The 20,661-nt window shown below is 42.6% G+C and overlaps 1 protein-coding gene across 2 annotated transcripts in view; it reads left to right on the top strand.

The window, feature by feature from the left end:
* Positions 1-2,935: 2,935 nt before the first annotated feature.
* Positions 2,936-20,661, top strand: part of Ccdc77 (coiled-coil domain containing 77) — a 34,768-nt gene continuing 17,042 nt past the window's right edge. The window contains exons 1-7 of one of the 2 annotated variants that reach the window (XM_052721833.1): positions 2,939-3,031; positions 5,628-5,681; positions 9,059-9,296; positions 9,895-10,037; positions 14,797-14,893; positions 17,474-17,546; positions 18,841-18,932. In XM_052721833.1, coding sequence (XP_052577793.1) covers positions 5,644-5,681; positions 9,059-9,296; positions 9,895-10,037; positions 14,797-14,893; positions 17,474-17,546; positions 18,841-18,932 — 681 coding nt within the window. In that variant the 5' untranslated portion in view covers positions 2,939-3,031; positions 5,628-5,643. Of the gene's footprint in view, positions 3,032-5,627; positions 5,682-9,058; positions 9,297-9,894; positions 10,038-14,796; positions 14,894-17,473; positions 17,547-18,840; positions 18,933-20,661 lie in introns of both variants that reach the window. The other variant, XM_052721834.1, reaches the window with a different exon arrangement.

Here is a 20,661-nt window from a genome sequence, read left to right as displayed (position 1 = left end):
ATGCAAGTACTCTGCCACTGAGCAGTTAAAAAAAAAAAGAGCCGGGCGGTGGTGGTGCACGCCTTTAATCCCAGCACTCGGGAGGCAGAGCCAGGCGGATCTCTGTGAGTTCGAGGCCAGCCTGGACTACCAAGTGAGTTCCAGGAAAGGCGCAAAGCTACACAGAGAAACCCTGTCTCGAAAAACCAAAAAAAAAAAAAAAAAAAAAAAAAAGAAAGAAAACATTATTATGTTAGTGTGTGTGTGTGTGTGTGTGTGTGTAGCGCACCGTGCCAAGATGCACATGTGGAAATCAGAGGACAACTTGCTGGAATCAATCCAGGAACTGAACTCAAGTCATCAGGCTGGACAGCAAGTGCCTCATTGGTTAAGCCACCTCAGCAGCCCCTCACCCCTTTTTTAAAACTTTATTTTTGATACAGGGTCTGGCTAAATTGCCTGTGCTGTCTTTGAACTCAATTCCTCCCGCCTTAGTTTCCATACCTGTTTGGTCCTCAAACATTTTGCTAAGAGCCCATTATAGCCAGGCGGTGGTAGCCTTTAATCCCAGCACTTGGGAGGCTGAGGCAGGCAGATCTCTGGGAGAGTTCCAGGACAATGAGTCTACATAGAGAAACCCTGTCTCAAAAAAAAAAAAAAAAAAAGAAAGAAAGAAAAAGATCCCATTACCCACACTGAGTGGCTCACAACTGCCTGTAACCACACCTCCAGGAGATCTAATGCTCTCTTTAACCTTCTGAGGGCACTTGCACACCTGCAGCAGATACACAAATAGATACGTAAATAAATAGTACTTTTTAAGACCTCACTATAGGATGGTCATACCTGATAATCAGGCATTCAAGGTCCTGCTCTGCTAAAAAGTAAGTTCAAGACCAGCTTGGGCTACATGAGATCTTGTCTTAAAAGTGAAAATAACAACAAAAAGACTCCTTTATACATTTTAAAAAGTATTGAAAGACCCAAAAGTTCTCACTTATATAGATTGTGTGGATGCATATTGATATTCTCCATATAGTAGCAATTAAAACTAAGAAACATGGCATGGCAGAATAGCCAATAATTCCAGTAGAGTAGCATGTAAGACATGAGGATCCTGGGTTCAAGACCAGCCTGGGCCACACTGAGAGTTTAAGGCTCCTCCTCCTTCTTCTTTTTTTTAAATTTGGAAATGTGTAGGAATGAGTGACTCATACTTGTAAAAATTAGTATTTATACTAAATTACACTAAAATTTTACTTTTAGATTTATTTTAAGCTTATGTGTGTTTTGCCTGCATGTGTGTATGTAAATCAAATGTGTGTCTAATGCCCAAGGAGACCAGAAGAGGGTATTGGATTCCCCTGGAACTGGAGTTGGGAATGGTTGTGAGCCACTATGTGGGTGCTAGGAATCAAATCAGGGTCCTATGCAAGAGCAACAAGTATTTTTCACTCTTAAGCCATCTTTCCATTGAGTGTGTATGTGTGTGTGTGCTGGGCAGATTCTGCAGGAGGATCTCTGTGAGTTCTAGACTAGTCTGGTCTTCATAGCAAGTTCAAAGCTGGCCTGACTACATAGTTTTCTCAAAAAACAAACAAACAAAAAAAAACCCCAGAAACAAAAGCATACATACACACACACACACACAGAGACAGAGACAGAGACAGAGACAGAAGAGAGACAGAGAGAGAGACAGAGAGAGAGAAACAGAGGAGTCTGCTTCCCAGATTCTGGGATTCAAGGCATAGGCCTAGCACATGGGAGGTAGAGGCAGGCAGATCTCTGTGAGTTTGAGGCCACATTGGCCTACATAGCAAGTTCTAGGACAGAGCTACACAGAGAAACCTTGTCTTAAAAAAACAAATCAAAAGACAGCCCATCATCCCTGACACAAAACACATTTTAATGGCTATTTGCTTGTTTGCTCATTGGTTGGATGCAACCTGGGACTGAACTTAGGTTTCCAGGAATGATGAATACCAAAAAGGAAACAAGTATTCTGCCTCTGAACTATACTCCTCACTCCAGCCTGACTCCAAGAATTTCACAGGGACTATGCAAAATAGAGTAACAAAGATGGAAAAACTATAAACTTGCCCTTTATCCTTTCCTATGACATGGATAAGAAAATCAATGTCATTTGAAATATCACGTTGAAAATCTCAGGTTCCACTTATCAGTGAGCCATTGAACTTGACATAGACATGAAAGCTTCAAATTTTAAGCTTCCCAAAGTTTAAGGCAATGTTAACATGCATTGCAGAATTAATCCTTTTATGTATCCTCTTTTGTTTTGAGACCCTCCCCTCCAGTGCTGGGATTAAAGGCATGAGACACCACTCTCAGCTCTTCATATATCCTCCTGATGTTTAAATGAGACTGGCTAGACATAACATTTGAACACCTAATCCTGTGACTGGTGACATCTAAGCCACCAAGTCGTGGAAGTTTCTTTCTCCCTTCCTCCTGTTTTGGCTTTTTGAGTCAGGTACTTATATAACCAAGGGCTCTAAATTGCTATTTGGCGGAGGATGACCTTGAACTCCTGATTCTTTTTAGTCCCCTTCCCACATGTTAGGATCTCAAGCTTGGATCACGATTCCATAGCGTTTTTGAAACTTTTCTTAAGCTCACCTGAAACGAAATTGAAGGTTACAATACGTACAAGACACTCAGGTATTCCTGTGAGCCACTCTGTGATTATGTATGTCACTTATGCAACAGATTTCATTAAAGAAAAACAGTTAAGTGAGTTTAGACCAAGTTATCAAAACCGGTGAGTTCTAACAGGCAAGAGCTACTTATCCGCCCCCACACACATCCTGCCTACGCGAAATGCTATGTGCAGAAGAAAAACTACACTTCCCAGGAACCTCTGCCTGGTGAGGCGCAAGGCAAGATGGGAAGGGCTGCGGGGTGAACAACCGTCCTATTGGTGGGTAACCCAAAAGGCCGCCTCAGCTCGTGAGCGATTGGTAGGATTTTGTGGACGCTCGCCGGTTTGAGTTGTTTTTCGGTTGCGTTGTCGGATTCCCAGGTTTAGCGTTTGGTGAGTGTGGATTTCGGGGTAAAGATGAAGGGATTTTAGGACAGACATTGGGAAGAAAGAAAATCTGGTGGGGAAAAAGCTTTCATAATCCGTGCAGAAGGGAGCAACAGAAGACTAAACCTAGATCTTTAGGTGACTTGGGGACCAATCATGGAAAGTTTGTCTGCAAAAGGAGAGGTCTCCGGGTCGCGTAGCTAAAGTCTGGTCAAGAACTGGGTGAACTTGCAAGAGGAGAACCGAATCCAGAAGTCAGGGAGTTGGATGGAGTTCCGGCTCCGCCTCCCTCCCGCTCTGTAAGCTTCGATTTCCTCGTTTGTAAAATTAGGTTTAATAAAAGTACTTCAGAAAGTAGTTATGCGAGTAAATACCACATTTTTTCGGAACAGGGTTGTGGCCAATATGTGAAGTGTTTGCTTAGCGTGTCCGTGGCCTTGAGTTCGACCTCTACACCTCCAAAAAAGAAACCCGCTAACTTTTTCTTTCCTTTTCCTTTTTTTTTTTTTTTTTTTTTTCCGAGACAGGGTTTCTGTGTAGCCCTGACTGACTGTCCTGGATCTCACTCTGTAGACCAGGCTGGCCTCGAACTCACAGAAATCCGCCTGGGTCTGCCTCCCGAGTCCTGGGATTAAAGGCGTGCGCCACCGCCGGTCTGGCCCCACTTTTATATAAACAGAGGTATCCCTCCCTTGGAAGGTAGTGTTAAAATGGCTTCTGTCTGCCGGGAAGACCGGTTATCATAGTAAACCTGTAAATGGAATCACTTTCCAGTGAAAACATTTGTTTTCCGTTTTTGTTTGTTTTTGCTTTTTGAGAAGGGAATCTTACTCTGCAGCCCAGATGGGCTTGGAATTCACTATGTATTAACTGGTCTCGTGGCAGTACTCCTGTCAGGGCCTTCCAAGTGCTGGGAGTACAAGTGCACAAACAATGGCTGGATCACTGACAGATCATTTTGTGGGTTTTTTGTTGTTGTTTATTTGAGACAAGGCCTCGTCCTGTATCCCAGGTTTGCCTGGAACTTAACTCTGTACCCTAGGCTGCCCTCAATTTTGGGTGATGTCCCCTCAGCTAGGTTTTACTGACACAAGCCACCACAATTGACTTGGTAGATCGTTTTGAATGGAAAAAACTCAGAGAAGAGATAAAGGAAATAGTATTTAAGATAAATTTTACATACAGAATAGTCTTGATTAAGTGACTTTAACAAGGAGCTGAATTATAGCTGAAACCTTGTCTTGAAAAAAAAAAAGAAGAAGAAGCAGAGCTGGAGGATGGTTCAGTGGTTAAGAGTGTTTGTTACCTTTTTTGGTTTGTTTGTTTGTTTGTTAGTTTTGAGACAGGCTTTCTCTGTGTAACAGTCCTGGCTGTCCTGGCACTCTCTCTGTAGACCAGGCTGGCCTTGAACTCACTGAGATCCACCTGGCTCTGCCTTCCAAATTCTGGGATTAAAGGCCTGCGCCACCACTGCCTGGCTGTTACTTGTTTGGTTCTCAGAACCCATATCAAGTGGTCAAGCTATAGGGGACCCAGCACTCCCTTCTGGCCACTTTAGGCACCCACATTCATGTGAATACACACACACAAGTAAAAATAAATAAATCTTTAACAGTACTGAGTGTGTAGTGGCACCCACCTATTCCCTCAGCACTCGGGGAGTTCAGGCGGGAGGACGGATAATAGTGCAGGCCAGGCTGGATTACATACTGAGCCCCACACCAGCCCGGGCTACATTGCTAGATCCTTCCTCAAACCAACAAAATGAAAACAAACAAGCAAACGCCCCACAAGGGTTAGAGACAGCTCAGTCAGCAAAGTGCCTGCCTCAAGTGTGAAGCCCAGGGGTTGGGTCTTCAGCACCCAAGCCTTGCACGGCTGTTCACGACAGTAACCCCAGTGCTGGTGAGGAAGTGAGAGGGGAAGGAGGCGGGAGGGAAGGATTGGGGAATGTGTTTTTCTGAGAAAAGGATCACTTGTTGCTCTTGCAGAAGACCACAGTTTGATTCCCAGCACCTACATGGTGGCTTACAACTGTCCATAACTCCAATGTGACACCCTTTCTGACCTCTTCGGGCACCAAGCACCCACGTGTTGCACATACATGCATATATACACACATGCAGGAATACACTCATTCACATAAAAATGAGATAATCTTTAAAAGTTTTGGGGGCTGGAGAGATGGCTCAGTGGATAAGAGCACTGACTGTCTTCCAGAGGACCTGGGTTCAATTCTCAGCACCCACATGGCAGCTCACAACTGTCTGTAATTCCAGTTCCAGGGGATCTGACACCCATGGCAAAATACCAATGCACATAAAAGAAAAATAAATTTAAAAAACAAAAATATTTGAAAAAAAGTTTTGGGTTTTGTTTTGTTTTGTTTTCCTTTAATTACAAATTGGAGAAACGGTTAAGATACCCAATGTTGGTCTAAATGCTACATTCCCTTCAGGAGTCAAATGTGGTAATGTGTAGAGGGAACCAAGATGTATAGCCTATATATGTAGGCTTTATAAATATAATACAAATATATAATATAAATATGTATTTTTAAAACTCTTCCTGGCCCTCATTATCAATTTTGTGTATTGGGTAGGTGCAAATGAGACAGGATGAACTTTACTCCGACACACACACCTGTCTGCAGAAAGTAAGCTATTTGCTTATTTTTAAGTTAATTAATCAATACTTGTATAGGTTTCATCCAGTCAGTATAGGGATGTATATGCTCCAGGGACAGCATACTTTCGAAGTCTCAGTTCTCTGTTCTTATTCAGAATCTAGAGTTTAAAATAGTTTACCACTGGTGGTGGCACACACCTATAATCCTAGGAGGCGGAGGACAGTGAATCTCTTTGAGTTTGAGGCCAGCCTGGTCAGCATATTGAGTTCCAGCATAGCAAGAGCTACCAAAACAAGACAAAATATGCCCTCTCTGTAGAAATGCTAGTACTCATTCAGTGTGAATGGAGGAGCCACAGTGCTGGTAGATCTTGGGTCATAGGGAGCAATCAATATATAAACATGAGATAGAGTTGCTATATAGTGCTCATTCCTCACAACCATAGCTCCCCTCCATCTGTAGAATGTAAGAGTTGTTCTATTTTTTTTATAAATTTTTTTATTTAAAATTTTTCTTTCTTTCCTTTTACATACCAACCCCTGTTCCCCCTCCTTCCTCTTCTCCTGCTATCCCCCCCACCTACCCTCAGCCCACCCCCATCCCCTCATAGAGGGTAAGGCCTCCCTTAGTAGTCAACATAGGCTGGCATACCAAGTTGGGGCCAGACCTAGCCCCTCTCCCCTGCATCAAGGCTGAGTAAGGCATTGCACCATAGGGAATGGGCTCTAAGAAGCCAGTTCGTGTACCCAGGATAAGTCCTGGTTCCATTGCCAGGGGACCCACAAACACATCAAGCCATGCAACTTTCACCCACATTCAGAGGGCCTAGTTTGGTCCCATGCAGGTTCCCCAGCTGTCAGTCCAGAGTCTATGAGCTCCCACTAGCTTGGGTCAGCTATTCCTGTGGTTTTTCCCATCATGATTCTGAACCCCCTTGCTTTTATAATCCCTCCTCCCTCTTCTGCTGAACTCCAGGATCTTGGCCGAGTGCTTGGCTGGAGTTGTTCTAATTTTTTTTTTTTTTTTTTTTTGGTTTTTTTCGAGACAGGGTTTCTCTGTGTAGCTTTGCGCCTTTCCTGGAACTCACTTGGTAGTCCAGGCTGGCCTCGAACTCACAGAGATCCGCCTGGCTCTGCCTCCCGAGTGCTGGGATTAAAGGCGTGCGCCACCACCGCCCGGCTGTTCTAATTTTTTAATCATTAATTTATTTTTATTTTATGTGCATTGGTGTTTTGCTTGCATATATGTGTGAGGGTGTCAGATCCTTTGAAACTGAAGTTACAAACAGTTGTGAGCTGCCATGTCGGTACTGGGAATTGAACCTGGGTCCTGTGGAAGAGCAGCCAGTTCTCCCAACTGCTGAACTGTCTCTCCAGCCCAAGTTGCTCAGATTTTATTAGCCTCTTTCCCAGTCTTTGAAAATGAAATAGTATTTCTGATATGAGCTTTTGTGTAGGATGCTAGGGATGTGTGCGCTGGCGTGTTGGCATTGTGTATGCCAAGCTTGTGCTGATGCTGAGCTATAGGTCCAGCCCCTAAAAGCTTTCAATATTTGAGGAAGTATCAGGTCTATGTCTTCATGCTAGTTGTAAATAGTGTGTGTGTGTGTGTGTGTGTGTGTGTGTGTGTGTTGAGGATTTAAACCAGCAATTTGTCACATACTCTACTGCTGAGCTACACCCCCAGCTGATGGTTTATTGCACTTGCTTACTTACAAATGAACCTGCGTATTGTCCACATTCATTAGCTCTAACTCTGGCTGTCTTGTGCAAAGTTTCTGCACTCTGATGTCTATTTTGTTTTGTTGAAATTTTTTTATGTGTATAGATATTTTGCCTACATTTGTATCTGTGCACCTTTTGCACAAGGTGTTAGATCCCTTGGAACTGGAGTTACAGATGATTGTGAGCTGCCATGTGGGTACTGGGAATTGAACCCGGGTCCTCTGGAAGAGCAGCTAGTGCTCTTAACGGCTGAGCCATTTATCTAGCCCCATATATTGTATATTTTAAATACGAAACTAGATTGGTTTTCATAGGAGGACTTCTACACAGTTACTTTTATTTTAATTAACTATTGTTTGTTTGCTTGGTTCTTTTTATGGAGAGGTGCTTGGTTTTTGGTTTTCTTATTAGAGAGAGTCACATTAGGTAGCCCTGGCTTGCCTAGAACTTGCTACACTGACTAGGTTAGCCTGGAACTCAGAGATATACCTGCCTCTGCGTGTGGAATAAAGGTGTGCACCACCACACCCAGCTCACTATTTGTTTTCTAGCTCTTAATGTGCTAGCTTAAGTCTTGATTATTAAGAACAAAGAAGCTAAACTTTCTTCTCCAGTCATTCCCTTTTCTCTCCCCTGGCCCCCATTTTGGTCTCCTGTACGCTAGGCTGGCCTGGAACTCAATGTAGCCGAGGATGAGCTTGAATTTCTGACCCTCCTTCCTCCACCTCCTGAGTACTGGGATACGTTTACCATTTATGTCATCGTCCCATATGATATGCAGTTCAGTTTCAGAAGCTAGAGATTAGGATCTGATGTTGTTCCTGTTGCTATGTATCTCTCTTACACTAGATTTTCTAATGGGCATTATGCAGTATCCATTCATATTGTATTTATTTATTTATTTATTTTGATTTTTAGAGACGGAATTACTGGCTGTCCTGGAACTTGCTCTGTAGACCAGGCTGGCCTTGAACTCAGAGAGCCACCTGCCTCTGCCTCCTGAGTGGTAGGATTAAAGTCGTGCACCACCACAACCTGGCCTTTTTAATTTTTCATATTGTTTTTAAAATGTTCTTTTTAATCTCTAATGTTTATTTTAGATAAAGTTTTAATCCATTGATAGTTAGAAAATAGTTCACAAAATTTTTCACTAACCTTTTGAATCAAACTTTCTTTTTTTTGTTTGTTTTTTGAGACAGGGTTTCTCTGTGTAGTTTTGGTACCTATCCTGGATCTCGATCCACAGACCAGGCTGGCCTTGAACTCACAGAGATCCGCCTAGCTCTGCCTCCCAGGATTAAAGACGTGTGCCACCACCGCCTGGCTTGAATCAAACTTTCAATGCATAAGAGTGCTTTAATTATAAGCACGTTAAGAGCATAAACTCACTGTATGTGGTGGTTCATCCCTGTAATCCCAGCACTTGGGAGGCAGAGACAAGTAGATCTTGGTGAGTTCAAATCCACCCTAGTCTACATAGCCAGTTCTAGGCCAGCCAGAGCTACATAGTAAGACTCTGTATCAAAAAAAATATATATCCTTTTATTTTTAGCGAAGGTGCCAAAGCTACACAGAGAAACCCTGTCTCAAAAAACAAAAAACACTTTTATTTTAAAAAATTATGTTTTACAAGTGTTGTATTACAAGAGGATTTAATATATGCTTTCTGATCTCACATAGAATAACATTTGCTTCCAAACGTGGTGCTGCCTGTGGCTTCAGTGATCCCAACAGGTGGAAGAATATGGCCGACTCGGTGGAGTCAACTCCCTTGCCTTCAACCCAGGATCGGCTGGCCGTCCTTTGCCCTTCTCAGGAGCTCCTGGAGTATTATCAGAAGAAGATGGCTACCTGTGAAGCAGAAAATGAAGACCTGTTGAAGAAGTTAGACCTCTACAGAGAAGCTTGCGAAGGACAGGTAAAGAAAAGAAGGAGAGGGTCCCTATACTGGGAACAGGGTCCTGGAGCTTGCTGAGCAAGCCTTACTGAATTGCTGAGCTCTCAGGGTAGTGAGAGACCCTGTCTCAACTGCTAAGTTGGAGATGCGATGGAGGAAGACACCCAGCATCAACTTCTGGGTTGCACATGTACCTGCATGCACACATGCACACACACAGAGAACAGGTGAGACATAGGGCATTCGTGGTGCTGTTGTGTATGAAAGGAAGGCTTAAGGGCTTTGTTGTTCATGTGTGAGCTTTCTAATCAACTAATCCTGTAGCTTTGTCTCTACCTCTCTCCCTCCTGCCCTTCCTCCTTCCTTTCCTTTAGTGCTAAATATTGAACCTAGGGCTTCATGGCTGCTTACCAGATGCTCTACCACCGGGCTACATCTCTGTCTCATCCTTTTGCTTTTTAGCTCAAATGTGTGCACAACCCAGTGCTGCCACTTGAATTCCGTATTGGTGAAGCCACCAGTTAGGAATATTCCTACATGAACTGACCCCTCCATATCCACTAAGAAGTTTCCTTTGAACCTTAATACGTTTTTAACTACTCTGTTGGTTTTTTTGCAGCATAAACTTGAATGGAATTTGCAGCAGAGGGAGGAAGAGATTGCTGAGTTGCAGAAAGCCCTGAGCGATATGCAGGTCTGCCTCTTCCAGGAACGGGAACATGTTTTACGACTCTACTCAGAAAATGACCGACTGAGAATCAGGTACTAAATAGAAGGAGGGAAATGTTAGAATTATAACTCTGAGGTACACTTAAAATGATGAAATTTATTGATAGTCATTCTCTTTGGTTGTGTCCCCAGGAAACAAACTTTGAGTAGAGATTTACCTGAAAGGCAGTTACTGGAGAGGTTCTTAGAAAAAAAAACACCAATGAGCAAATTAGAACTATGATAGGGTGGTTAAAGAGGCCAGCCCCACAGCAAGCTCTAGGACGAGGGTGGTCTTTCAAAGGCAACGGATTCAGACTTTTGTATCTTGATATTGACTAGTTGTTGGCTACAGATGGCACTCATGAAGAAGTCATAAACTTGTGAGAGAAAGCCTTTATCCAATCATAATTCCTTTAAAACGAAACAACTTATTTTCTTTATTATTGTGTATGTATACCTGATGTTTGTGGGGGGGGGGTCGTGATTGCAACTGAGCACAATGTGGAGCTCAGAGGACAACTTTGGACACTTGGTTTTCTCCTACATAGCAAGTGCCTTTATCCCACTGAGCCAACTCACCAGCCCCCAGTGACTTTTTTTTTTTTCAAGACAGTTTTGCTGGGCAGTGGTGGCGCACGCCTTTAATCCCAGCACTCGGGAGGCAGAGCCAGGTGGATCTCTGTGAGTTCGAGGCCAGCCTGGGCTACCAAGTGAGTTCCAGGAAAGGTGCAAAGCTCCAGAGAGAAACCCTGTCTCGAAAAAACAAAAAAGACAGAGTTTCTCTGTGTAACAGTCCTGGCTGTCCTGGAACTCACTCTGTAGACCAGGCTGGTCTCGAACTCACAGAGATCCACCTGCCTCTGCCTCGCGAATGCTGGGATTAAAGGTGTGTGCCACCACCACCCAGCTTAATTTTTTAAAGTTTTTATTTTATGCCTATGGATGCTTTGCCTGCCTGTATGTCTTGCTTTCGTGGTGCCGGCAGAGGCCAAAAGAAGGCTTCAGGTCCCCTAGAACTCAAGTTACATGTAGGTGCTAAGAACCAAACCTGGATCATCTGGAAGAAGAGCCAGTGCTCTTAACCAGTGAGCCATCTCTCCAGCCCTTTAATTCCATTCTTTTCTGACAGCATCTAGGCTAGCCTCAAACTTGCTTATGTAGCTTTGAATGCGCTGCATCATTTGGTAATTCGGTTTTTAACTTTTTGTGGAACTGCTCTGCTGGTTTACATGGTGGGTGAGTCTTGAAGTTCCCCCCTGTGACTACTATAAGAAATGTCCAAAGACCCTGTAGTGAGGTACTTGTGGAGACACAGGGTCTTGTCTCCTGGGAGATCAGGCTCTTCTTCAGCTTATAGTCTAGAAAATTGGATAGAGGCTGTAAATGGGTTATGTAGCCCTGCCTGACCTAAAACTTGCTATGTAGACCCAGCTGACCTCCAACTCACAGAGAGCTGTCTGCCTCTGCCTCCCAATCCTGGGACTAAAGGCGTGCGCCACCATGCCGGGTGTGATTGTTTGTTTGTTTGTTTATCATTGTGAAGTGTATGTGAGAGAAAGCACTCAAGCAGGCGCATGTGTGCACGGTGTATGTGTGTGTGTGGAGGTCAGAAGACAACTTTTGGGAGTCAACTCTTTCCTTCTACCATAGGTTTCGGGGAATGAACTCAGGCGCCAAGTTTGTGCAGTGAGCATCTTAACTCACTGAGTCATCATGCTGGCCAAAGACTGGATTCTTGTTCATGTTTTTGTTTTTGTTTTGGAGGAGTACAGTGGTACAGTCCCCAGCCTCGTTTCCTTCTTGATTAGTCTAATTGTTTAAGCTATCCCCACAACTCCTCACCTGTCTTACTCTGAGGAACAGGATGATCATCACTGTCATTAGCTCTGAAAAGTCCCTTTGTAGAGTTGCTTCCTTGGACTCTTCCTGACACTAACTGTGTTGGGTTGGATGCCTTGGGAAACAAAGTGCACAGTGAAGATCTTCCGGAATGTTTGGGGGAGCACGCTAAGGAGGGCTGCCTCTGAGGAAATAAGGGGAGTCTGGTTGGGCAGATGGAGAACTTCTACTGTGATTTGGTTACAGCAGGTCCCAGCCAGTACCATGGGGACTCTGAAGCTGAATGGCTTTTCAGAGCCATGTGAATTGAGGCAAAGAGAACGGACTCTTATTCCCCTTGAGCCCCACTGAGAAGGCGCTAAATGCAGACTGTCCCTGAGGAATGGGAGGCATAAGCAGGGAGGCAAGTTCCTTTCTGTTTGAGCAGTTCTAAAGGGAGAGTGAACTGTGAGCCATGAGCAGGCTATATTCCTTATTGCTGAAGAGGAAGACCCACTATAGTTCCCTCCTAGAAACAGCCAAGAAATTATTCCCAGGATCCTTCTCTGGATTCCTGAATTGAAATACCTAATGTTTTGTTTTACTTACTTATCTATCTATCTATCTATCTATCTATCTATCTATCTATCTATTTATTTATATATTTATATATTTTTTTCTGAGACAGGGTTTCTCTGTGTAGTTTTTGGTGCCTGTCCTGGAACTCATTCTGTAGACCAGGCTGGCCGCAAACTCACAGAGATCCACCTGGCTCTGCCTCCCGAGTGCTGGGATTAAAGGCGTGCACCACTGCCTGGAGAAATACCTAATGTTTTAATAGCTGGAGATGAGGTATAGATTGATCTTTTTCAGTTTCTTTTTCATTTTTAACTTGTGGTTACAGTCATTTTTGAAACATGAGAAGCTGGGGATATAGCTCAGTTGTAGAGTGCTTACACAGGGTCTTAGTTGGGGTTTCTGTTGCTGTAGAGAGACACAATGACCATGGCAACTCTTGTAAAGAAAAACATTTAATTGGGGTGGCTCACTTACATTATATATATATATATATATATATATATATATATATATATATATATATATATTCTTTTTTTTTTTTTGGTTTTTTGAGACAGGGTTTCTCTGTGTAGCTTTGCGCCTTTCCTGGATCTCGCTCTGTAGACCAGGCTGGCCTCGAACTCACAGAGATCCACCTGCCTCTGCCTCCCAAGTGCTGGGATTAAAGGCGTGTGCCATCACCGCCCAGCCATTTTATATTTTTATTTGCTCAGCTTGCTCCTTTTCATTATAAATCTTCATCAGAGTTAACACTAATAGCCATATGACAGAGTCAGTACTAGGCTGTTTTGAGATTTCCTCTGCCAATAGAATTAATCCAAAACTCTTCACTTTAGCCTCAGGCAGACTCTTAGTCAAGGGCAAAAAGCAGTCACATTCTTGACCAAAATATCACAAGAATGATTTCTAGGCAACATACTAAAATTCTTTACCTCTGAAACCTCTTGAGCCAGCCCTGGACAGTTCAAGTCATTGTCAGAACCATTGCCTTCCATGCTCCTATTATGGCCCATTAAGCAGTGCTTTCCTAACCCAAAGTGCCAAAGTCCAAATTCCTCCAAACAAAAACATGGTCAGGGTGCTGGAGAGGTGGCACAGCGATTAAAGAGTACTGATTGCTCTTCCAGAGGACCTGGGTTCGATTCACAGCACCTACATGGCAGCTCACAGCTGTCTGTAACCCCAGTTCCAGGGGACCTGGCACTCATGACAAAACACCGATGTACATGAAATAAAAATAAATAAATTTAAAACAAACAAACGAACAAAAATGGTCCGGCCTACCACAGCAAATACCCCAGTCCCTGGTACCACCTTCTGTCTTAGGGTTTCTGTTGCTGTGAAGAGACACCATAACCACAGCAACTCTTATAAGGGAAAATATTTAATTGGGGCTGGCTTACAGTTTCAGAGGTTCAGTCCATTATTGTCATGATGGGGAGCATGGTGCCTGGGAATATGGCAGCATGCAGGCAAACATGGTGTGGAGAATTCTACATCTTGCAGACAAGAGGAAGTGAACTGAGTGTCACATTGAGGGAAGCTTGAGCAAGAGACCCCACAGTGACACACTTCCTTCAATAAGGCCACACCTAATAGTGCCACTCCCTTTGGGGACCATTTTCTTTCAGACTACCACACATAGCATGCACAAAGCTCTGGTTCAGTTCCTAGCACTGCATAAACTGGGTGTGGCATAGGCCTGTTATCTCAAAGGCAGACAGCAGGGTGAAGGATCAGAGTTATGTTTGGCTATATGACAAGCTCAAGTCCAACCTGGCCTATATGAGACTATCTCAAAAAAAAAAAAAATCAGAGAGGAAATCTTTTGAATCTTGTCTTTTGTTGTTATCATTGTTGGTTTTGTTTTTTTGTTTGTTTGTTTTTAGACTACTATGTAGCCCTGGCTGATTTGGAACTTACTATGTAGACCAGGCTGGCATTGAACTCATAGATCTTCCTACCTCTGCCTCCTGAGTGCTAACATTAAAGGTATGTGCACAATTGTCCAGAAGGGAATTTTTTTTTTTTGGTGTGTGTGTGTGTGTATGTTTGAGACAGGATTTTTCTGTAGCTTTGGAGCCTATCCTGGAACTCGCTCTGTAGACCAGGCTCCCCTGGAACTCACAGAGATCCACCTGCCTCTGCCTCCCAAGTGCCACCACCGCCTGGCTCTTTTTTTTTTTTTTTCTTTTTTTGGTTTTTTAAGACAAGGTTTTTCTGTGTAGCCCTAGCTGTCCTCACTTTTGTAGACCAGGCTGGCCTCGAACTCACAGAGATCCACCTGCTTCTGCCTCCTGAGTGCTGGGATTAAAGGAGTGTGTCACCACCACCCAGCCAGAAGGGGAATCTTTTAAATAGAAATGGTTACTTACCTGGGGTATATAATGTCTACTTTTTATGAGAATTGCAGGGAACTGGAAGACAAGAAAAAGATTCAGAATCTGTTAGCTCTTGTGGGAACAGACACCGGTGAAGTGACCTATTTTTATAAGGAGCCTCCCCACAAAGTAAGTAATCTTTGCTGCTGTGGTATGATGAGTGTGACTTTTACAAGACACGGGTGAGGGTCTATAGTCAGAGCATTTCTACTTGTTAGAGATGCTGCGTGGAGAGTAGTTAGCAACCAGTGTCTACTGGAAGTTTAAAGCTTTTCTCTGCAAAAAAACCTTTTGAAGATTTTTTTTCACCATTAAAAAACCATGCTTGGGGGCAGGGTGGTGGTGGCTGGAGAGATGGCTCAGAAGTTAAGAGCACTGGCTGCTCTTCCATAGGTCCTGAGTTCAGTTCCCAGGAACCACATGGTGGCTCACAACCATCTGTAATGAGATCTGGTGCCCTCTTCTGGAGTGCAGACATACATACAGGCAGAACACTGTGTACACAATAAATAAATAAATCTTTAAAAAACAAAACAAGCTGGTCGGTGGTGGCATATATCTTTAATCCCAGCACTGGCCTACAGAATAAGTTCCAGGACAGCTACGGCTACACAGAGAAACCCTGTTTTTGGAAAAAAACAAAAAGAAACCTATGAGGGGCTGAAGAGATGGCTCAGTGGTTAAGAACACATTTTGTTCTCCAGTGGACCTGGGTTTGGTTCCTAGCACCCACATGGCAGCTCACAACCATCTGTAACTCCAATTCCAGGGCATCACACACCTTCTTAGACATGTACACGAAGGCAGAACATCCATACACATAAAATAAGTAAATTAAAATTTTAAAAGAAATCTCTGAATGCTCTCTCAAGGTATAACACATTTTCAGTCCAAAATGAGTCCTAAATAGTCCCACAAGTCATTTCAGGAGGGCTGTTACCTTACTGGGAGACCTGAATTTTAATTATGCTTCCTGTGTAGTTCTTTGTCAGTGCTACTAAATTTAGTACATTTTTCTTCTTTTCCTTTTTTTTTTTTTTTTTTTTTGATAACAAGGTTTCTCTATGTAGCCCTGGCTGTCCTGGAACTTGCTCTGGAGATCAGGATCCTTATATTTTCTTCTTTGAACAAGAATTTTTTTGCTATTCAAAATAGGGATTGTGAAGAGAATATTGTTAGAAGGATCATATTTTGAAAACTCAGAATTCCAGTGGATACTGATTTTTTTTTTTGTCTCTGTTTTGTTTTGTTTTGCTTTGGCTTTTGGTATTTTGAGACAGGGTTTCTCTGTGTAGCACTGGCTGTCCTGGAACTCACTCTGTAGATCAGGCTGGCCTCAAACTCCAAGAGATCCTCCTGCCTCTGTCTCTGGAGTGCTGGAATTAAAGGCATATGCCACCACTGCCCAGTCTTGTCCCTGATTCTTAAAAGAGTAACTTGCCAGGAATTTGAAAACACTCAGAAGTGTTTATTTGTTTTCATTGTATGCTTTAATTCTAAATTGTATCACTGTTGATGAATAAATGTACTTTTCTTTTGATTAAAAAAAAAAAAGAAACTTAAGCCTGGGCTTAGGCCATATCCAGAGTCCTTGCCTAGCTAGTGAGAGGCGCTTAGTTTATCTCCAGCACTACCCCAAGAGAAGAACAACAAGAAAACTAAAGCTTAGAGGGACAGATGTTGCTGCTGAGATTAGAGAAGAAAGCAGTGTAGTCTTTGTGAAGAAGACATTTCAGTTCTTAATTTCTTTTTAAATCTTTTTTTTTTCTGGAGCTGAGGACCAAACCCAGGGCCTTGCACTTGCTAGGCAAGCGCTCTATCACTGAGCTAAATCCCCAGCCCCTTAAATCTTTTTTATACTGATTATAAATTAATAATGGTCTTTATCAAGAACACACAGATGGTGAGACATACTTTAGTCCCAGCGATCAGGAGGTAGAGGCAGGAGGATCGTTGATTTCAAGGCCAACCTGATCTATACAGCAAGTTTCAGGACAGCCAGAGCTACACAGAGAAACCCTGGTTTTTGGGGAGTGGGGAGTGGACAAGGTCTGAATATGTAACCCAAGCAAGTCTCGACCTCAGTAAGTACCCCAATCTGGCTTCACACTTGTCATCTGCCTGTCTCAGCCACCCAAATATGGGGACCACAGGGGCACACCATCTTGCTTCTCTGCCTTTTCACATTTGTAAAGAATTTCTCCGTAGCATTATCATATATATCTAATGTGCATATTTTTACTATTAATGTCCTTGTCAAAGAACACCTTACTTTTGTTTTGTTTTGTTTTGGGTTTTTTGGGGGAGGTTTGAGACAAGGTTTCTCCATGTAACAGCCCTCTCTGGCTGTCCTGGAATTCACTTTGTAGACTAGGCTGGCCTTGGACACAGAGATCCATCTGCTTCTGCCTCCCAAGTGCTGGGTTTAAAGGTGTGCGCCACCACACCTTCCTCACAGAGTACTTCTCAAAATATATTTTATTAAGTAGCTCTGTGTTTTTATTTATTGTTAACTAGTTTGTATTAACACTGGATTTTACCCAAAAAATTATTTTGTACATGTTACTTTTCGTATAAATGTCATGTGTTTACATGATTATATCAGTTTTGAGCAATTTAATTTATAAATATTGGATCTGTAGAACTAAGGCTAAAAACTGCAATTTCACACATATTGAGACTACTTCTATACCTTTTTTTCTTCTTTAGGTAAGCATTCTCCAAAAGACTATCCAGGGTGTAGATGTGTGTGAACAATATGAGCCTTCCACTTTCAAAGCAGGTAACCACTGTTCTAGAAATTTTCACTGATGTTGAATTGAAAATCCCAATTAAAGTGATTAGAAAATTTTCCCTACTAGACAGAGATAGTGGTGTTCATAATGATGCCTCTGGCAGTCTAATACCATACATCTCTAGAACTATGCAAAGAATAAACTATTGTTTAATGTAAGGAGTTTTTGTTGTTTTGTGTGTGTGTATGTGTGTGTTCATATGGAGGCATGTGTGTATGGGTGTGCATTTGTGTGGATGCTAGAGGTCTATGTCAGGGGTCTTCACCTTTTTGAGACAGAGCTTCTCACTGACCCTGGCGTTCACTGATTTGGCTAGACTCTGTCCAGTGAGCTCTAGGGATCCTCTTGCTTCTGCCTTGCTGGTGTTGGGGTAACGGGTGTGTGGACCTGGCTGCTGTTTACCTGGGTGCTGAGGATCTCAACTTGGGTCCCCTTGTTTACACAACAGGCACTTTACTGGCTGAGCCGTCTCCCCAGCTCCTTAGAACAACTTTCTTTTGCTTTTTAAAAAATACATTCTTGCTGGGCGGTGGTGGTGCACGCCTTTAATTCCAGCACTTGGGAGGCAGAGGCAGGCGGATCTCTGTGAGTTTGAGACTAGCCTAGTCTACGAAGCGAGTTCCAGGACAGCCAGGACTATACAGAGAAACCCTGTCTCAAAAAACAAAAAACAAACAAACAAAATACATTCTTACTAATTAACTCGACAGTTACACATATTTATAGAGTACAGTGTGACACTGTAATGTGTATATACATTGTGTTAGTGATCAGCGTGTAATTGGTAGATAGCCATCACCTTTGTAAGTACTATGTAGTCCTCTCTGCTTCTAGCCATTTCCACATATACAGTTGTAGTTACACTATTGTGTCAGAAAACGTTCGAAGTTACTCCAGCTGTCTGGCAGCACCCCTGCCCATCAGCCATCCTCCCCCACCTTTCCTCCTCTGTACCTTCTCAGGCTCTAGTGAACTCATTCAATTTTTGTTATTTGTTACCCTTTCTTTTGAAAATTGTGTGGTATGTCATAACCAAAGTGTTTAAATTGGGCTTTTACTGAGAAAATATTCACAACTCCAGAGGAACATTCTGCCAGAAGATGAATATGATTACCAGGTGAAATGCTGCAGAATTCCCGTAAGAGATTCTGCCTGGGACTCAAGCGCTGTACGTCTCCAGTGTGTCCTTTTCCTTCCTTCTCCTGCAGGGTTAGTGCTGACGCTTGAGGAGCAGGAAGAAGAGCTGAGCAGAGTTTGATGACCTTTTGTTTTCTATTTTAGGTCCTAAAGTAAACAAAAAAAGAGTAACAATAAAAGAAAAGGAAGACATAACTGAGCGTTACCAGAGGGAAGTACAGACACTCATCCTGCAGGTGATACATTGGTCTGGACAGACCAAAGTGGTTTCTCTCCACACATTTAGCTGTGTGTAATGCACCTTTGCTATCATATGAGAACTGTCTCTTTGCACTTGCATTGCTTTCGGGCATCCTGGGGCCAAGAAATTTGAGATTCTTCTTAATATTTGAGCACTTTTTTTTTTTCAAGCAAAGTTAGAGATAGTGGTTTTTTTTTGTTTGTTTTGTTTTGTTTTGTTTTGTTCTGTTTTGTTTTGAGACAAGGTCTGTCTACACAGCTCTGGCTGTCCTGGAGCTCACTATGTAGACCAGGCTGGCCTCAAATTTAGAGATCCACCTGCCTCTGGGATTAAAGACATGCATCACCACACCTAGTTTAGAGATAGTTTTAAAATATAGATTTAAATGTGAACATTAATTTCAGAGAGAAAGCCCTAGATAGTGGCATATTCCTATTAATCTCAGTACTTAAGAGGCTGAGGTAGGAGGATTGTCATACATTTGAGGCCTGCTGGGCTCTATGTAGGGAACCCCAGGCCAACTAGGGCAACTTAGCAAAACCCTATCTCTATATCTCCCCATCCCTCTAAGAGAGATGATGTCAGAGTGAGGAGTTCTGTTGTATGGCATACCTGAAGAGAAAAACTCCTGAGATACATGAATAAGTCATATGGAGACTTTAGTCACTGCCTCCGATTTGTTGGAGATTTTAAAGGCAAAAACTGCAATTGTGACATATACAGAAAGGCAGTGTGGACATCTGCAGCACGCAACTGTTGTTAACAGAAGTGGAGGTAGAGCAGTTCAGTGGTCAGGCAGTCCTCATAACCTTTAGGTTAGGGACGCATTGTGTAGAATTTATGGCTGGTCCAGAGACCAGTTTACACTAGGAATTTATGGTGAATATATGGTTGATCTGAGTGACCAGAGTCTAGTTTACCCAAGATAGTTTTAGCACTTAAAGTATTCTTAGGAATACTTTCACAAGATGGCATAACTATAGTTCAGTAGCCCATTCCACTGCCTCTGGAAGCCTAATACTGTACAGATCTGGAACTATACAGAGGGTTTTTTTTTATTGTTGTTAGTGTGTGTGTGTGTGTGTGTGTGTGTGTGTGTGTGTGATCATATGGACGTTGTATATAGTGCATATTTGGAATTTCTCAGGAGAGAATAGCCTCATAGCACTTATACTTTAAAATCATTACTGTCTATTTGAACATTCTAGAATGCTTCTGGCAACCTTTAGTTTACATGCTAAGCCCTAGCTAACAAAACCATCCTAAAGTAAGAATTCCCATTTGTTTTGTTTTTGTTTTGCAACAAGATCGCATCATGTAGCCCTGGCTGGTCTGGAACATGCTGTGTAGACCAGGCTGACCCAAAACTCACAGAGATCCTCCTATCTCTGCCTTTGCCTCTTGAATGTTGAGATTAAAGATGTATACTACCATGCTTGGCTAGAATTTACTTTGTGATTGGCCTGAGGACTATACAGAGAGTAGCATAGGAAAGTTTGTCTGTATGACAAATCAACATTTGGGGTTATATTGATTTATTTAGTGCATATGTTCTAATATTCATTTATTTAGTGCATATGTTCTAAAATCTAGGAAAATATAAATCATTAACTTACTACTGGGTATAGACAGATTTTTCTTTCACAAAAAAAGACACAGAGACTTATTATTAATTATAAAAGCTCGGCCTATAGCTTAAGCTTGTCCCACTAGCTCTTCTATCT

The sequence above is a fragment of the Peromyscus californicus genome, unplaced genomic scaffold, assembly GCF_007827085.1.
Source record: "Peromyscus californicus insignis strain IS unplaced genomic scaffold, ASM782708v3 Scaffold_6__1_contigs__length_162567912, whole genome shotgun sequence".
Classification (NCBI taxonomy): Eukaryota; Metazoa; Chordata; class Mammalia; order Rodentia; family Cricetidae; genus Peromyscus; species Peromyscus californicus.
This window is presented reverse-complemented; position numbering and strand designations above follow the sequence as displayed.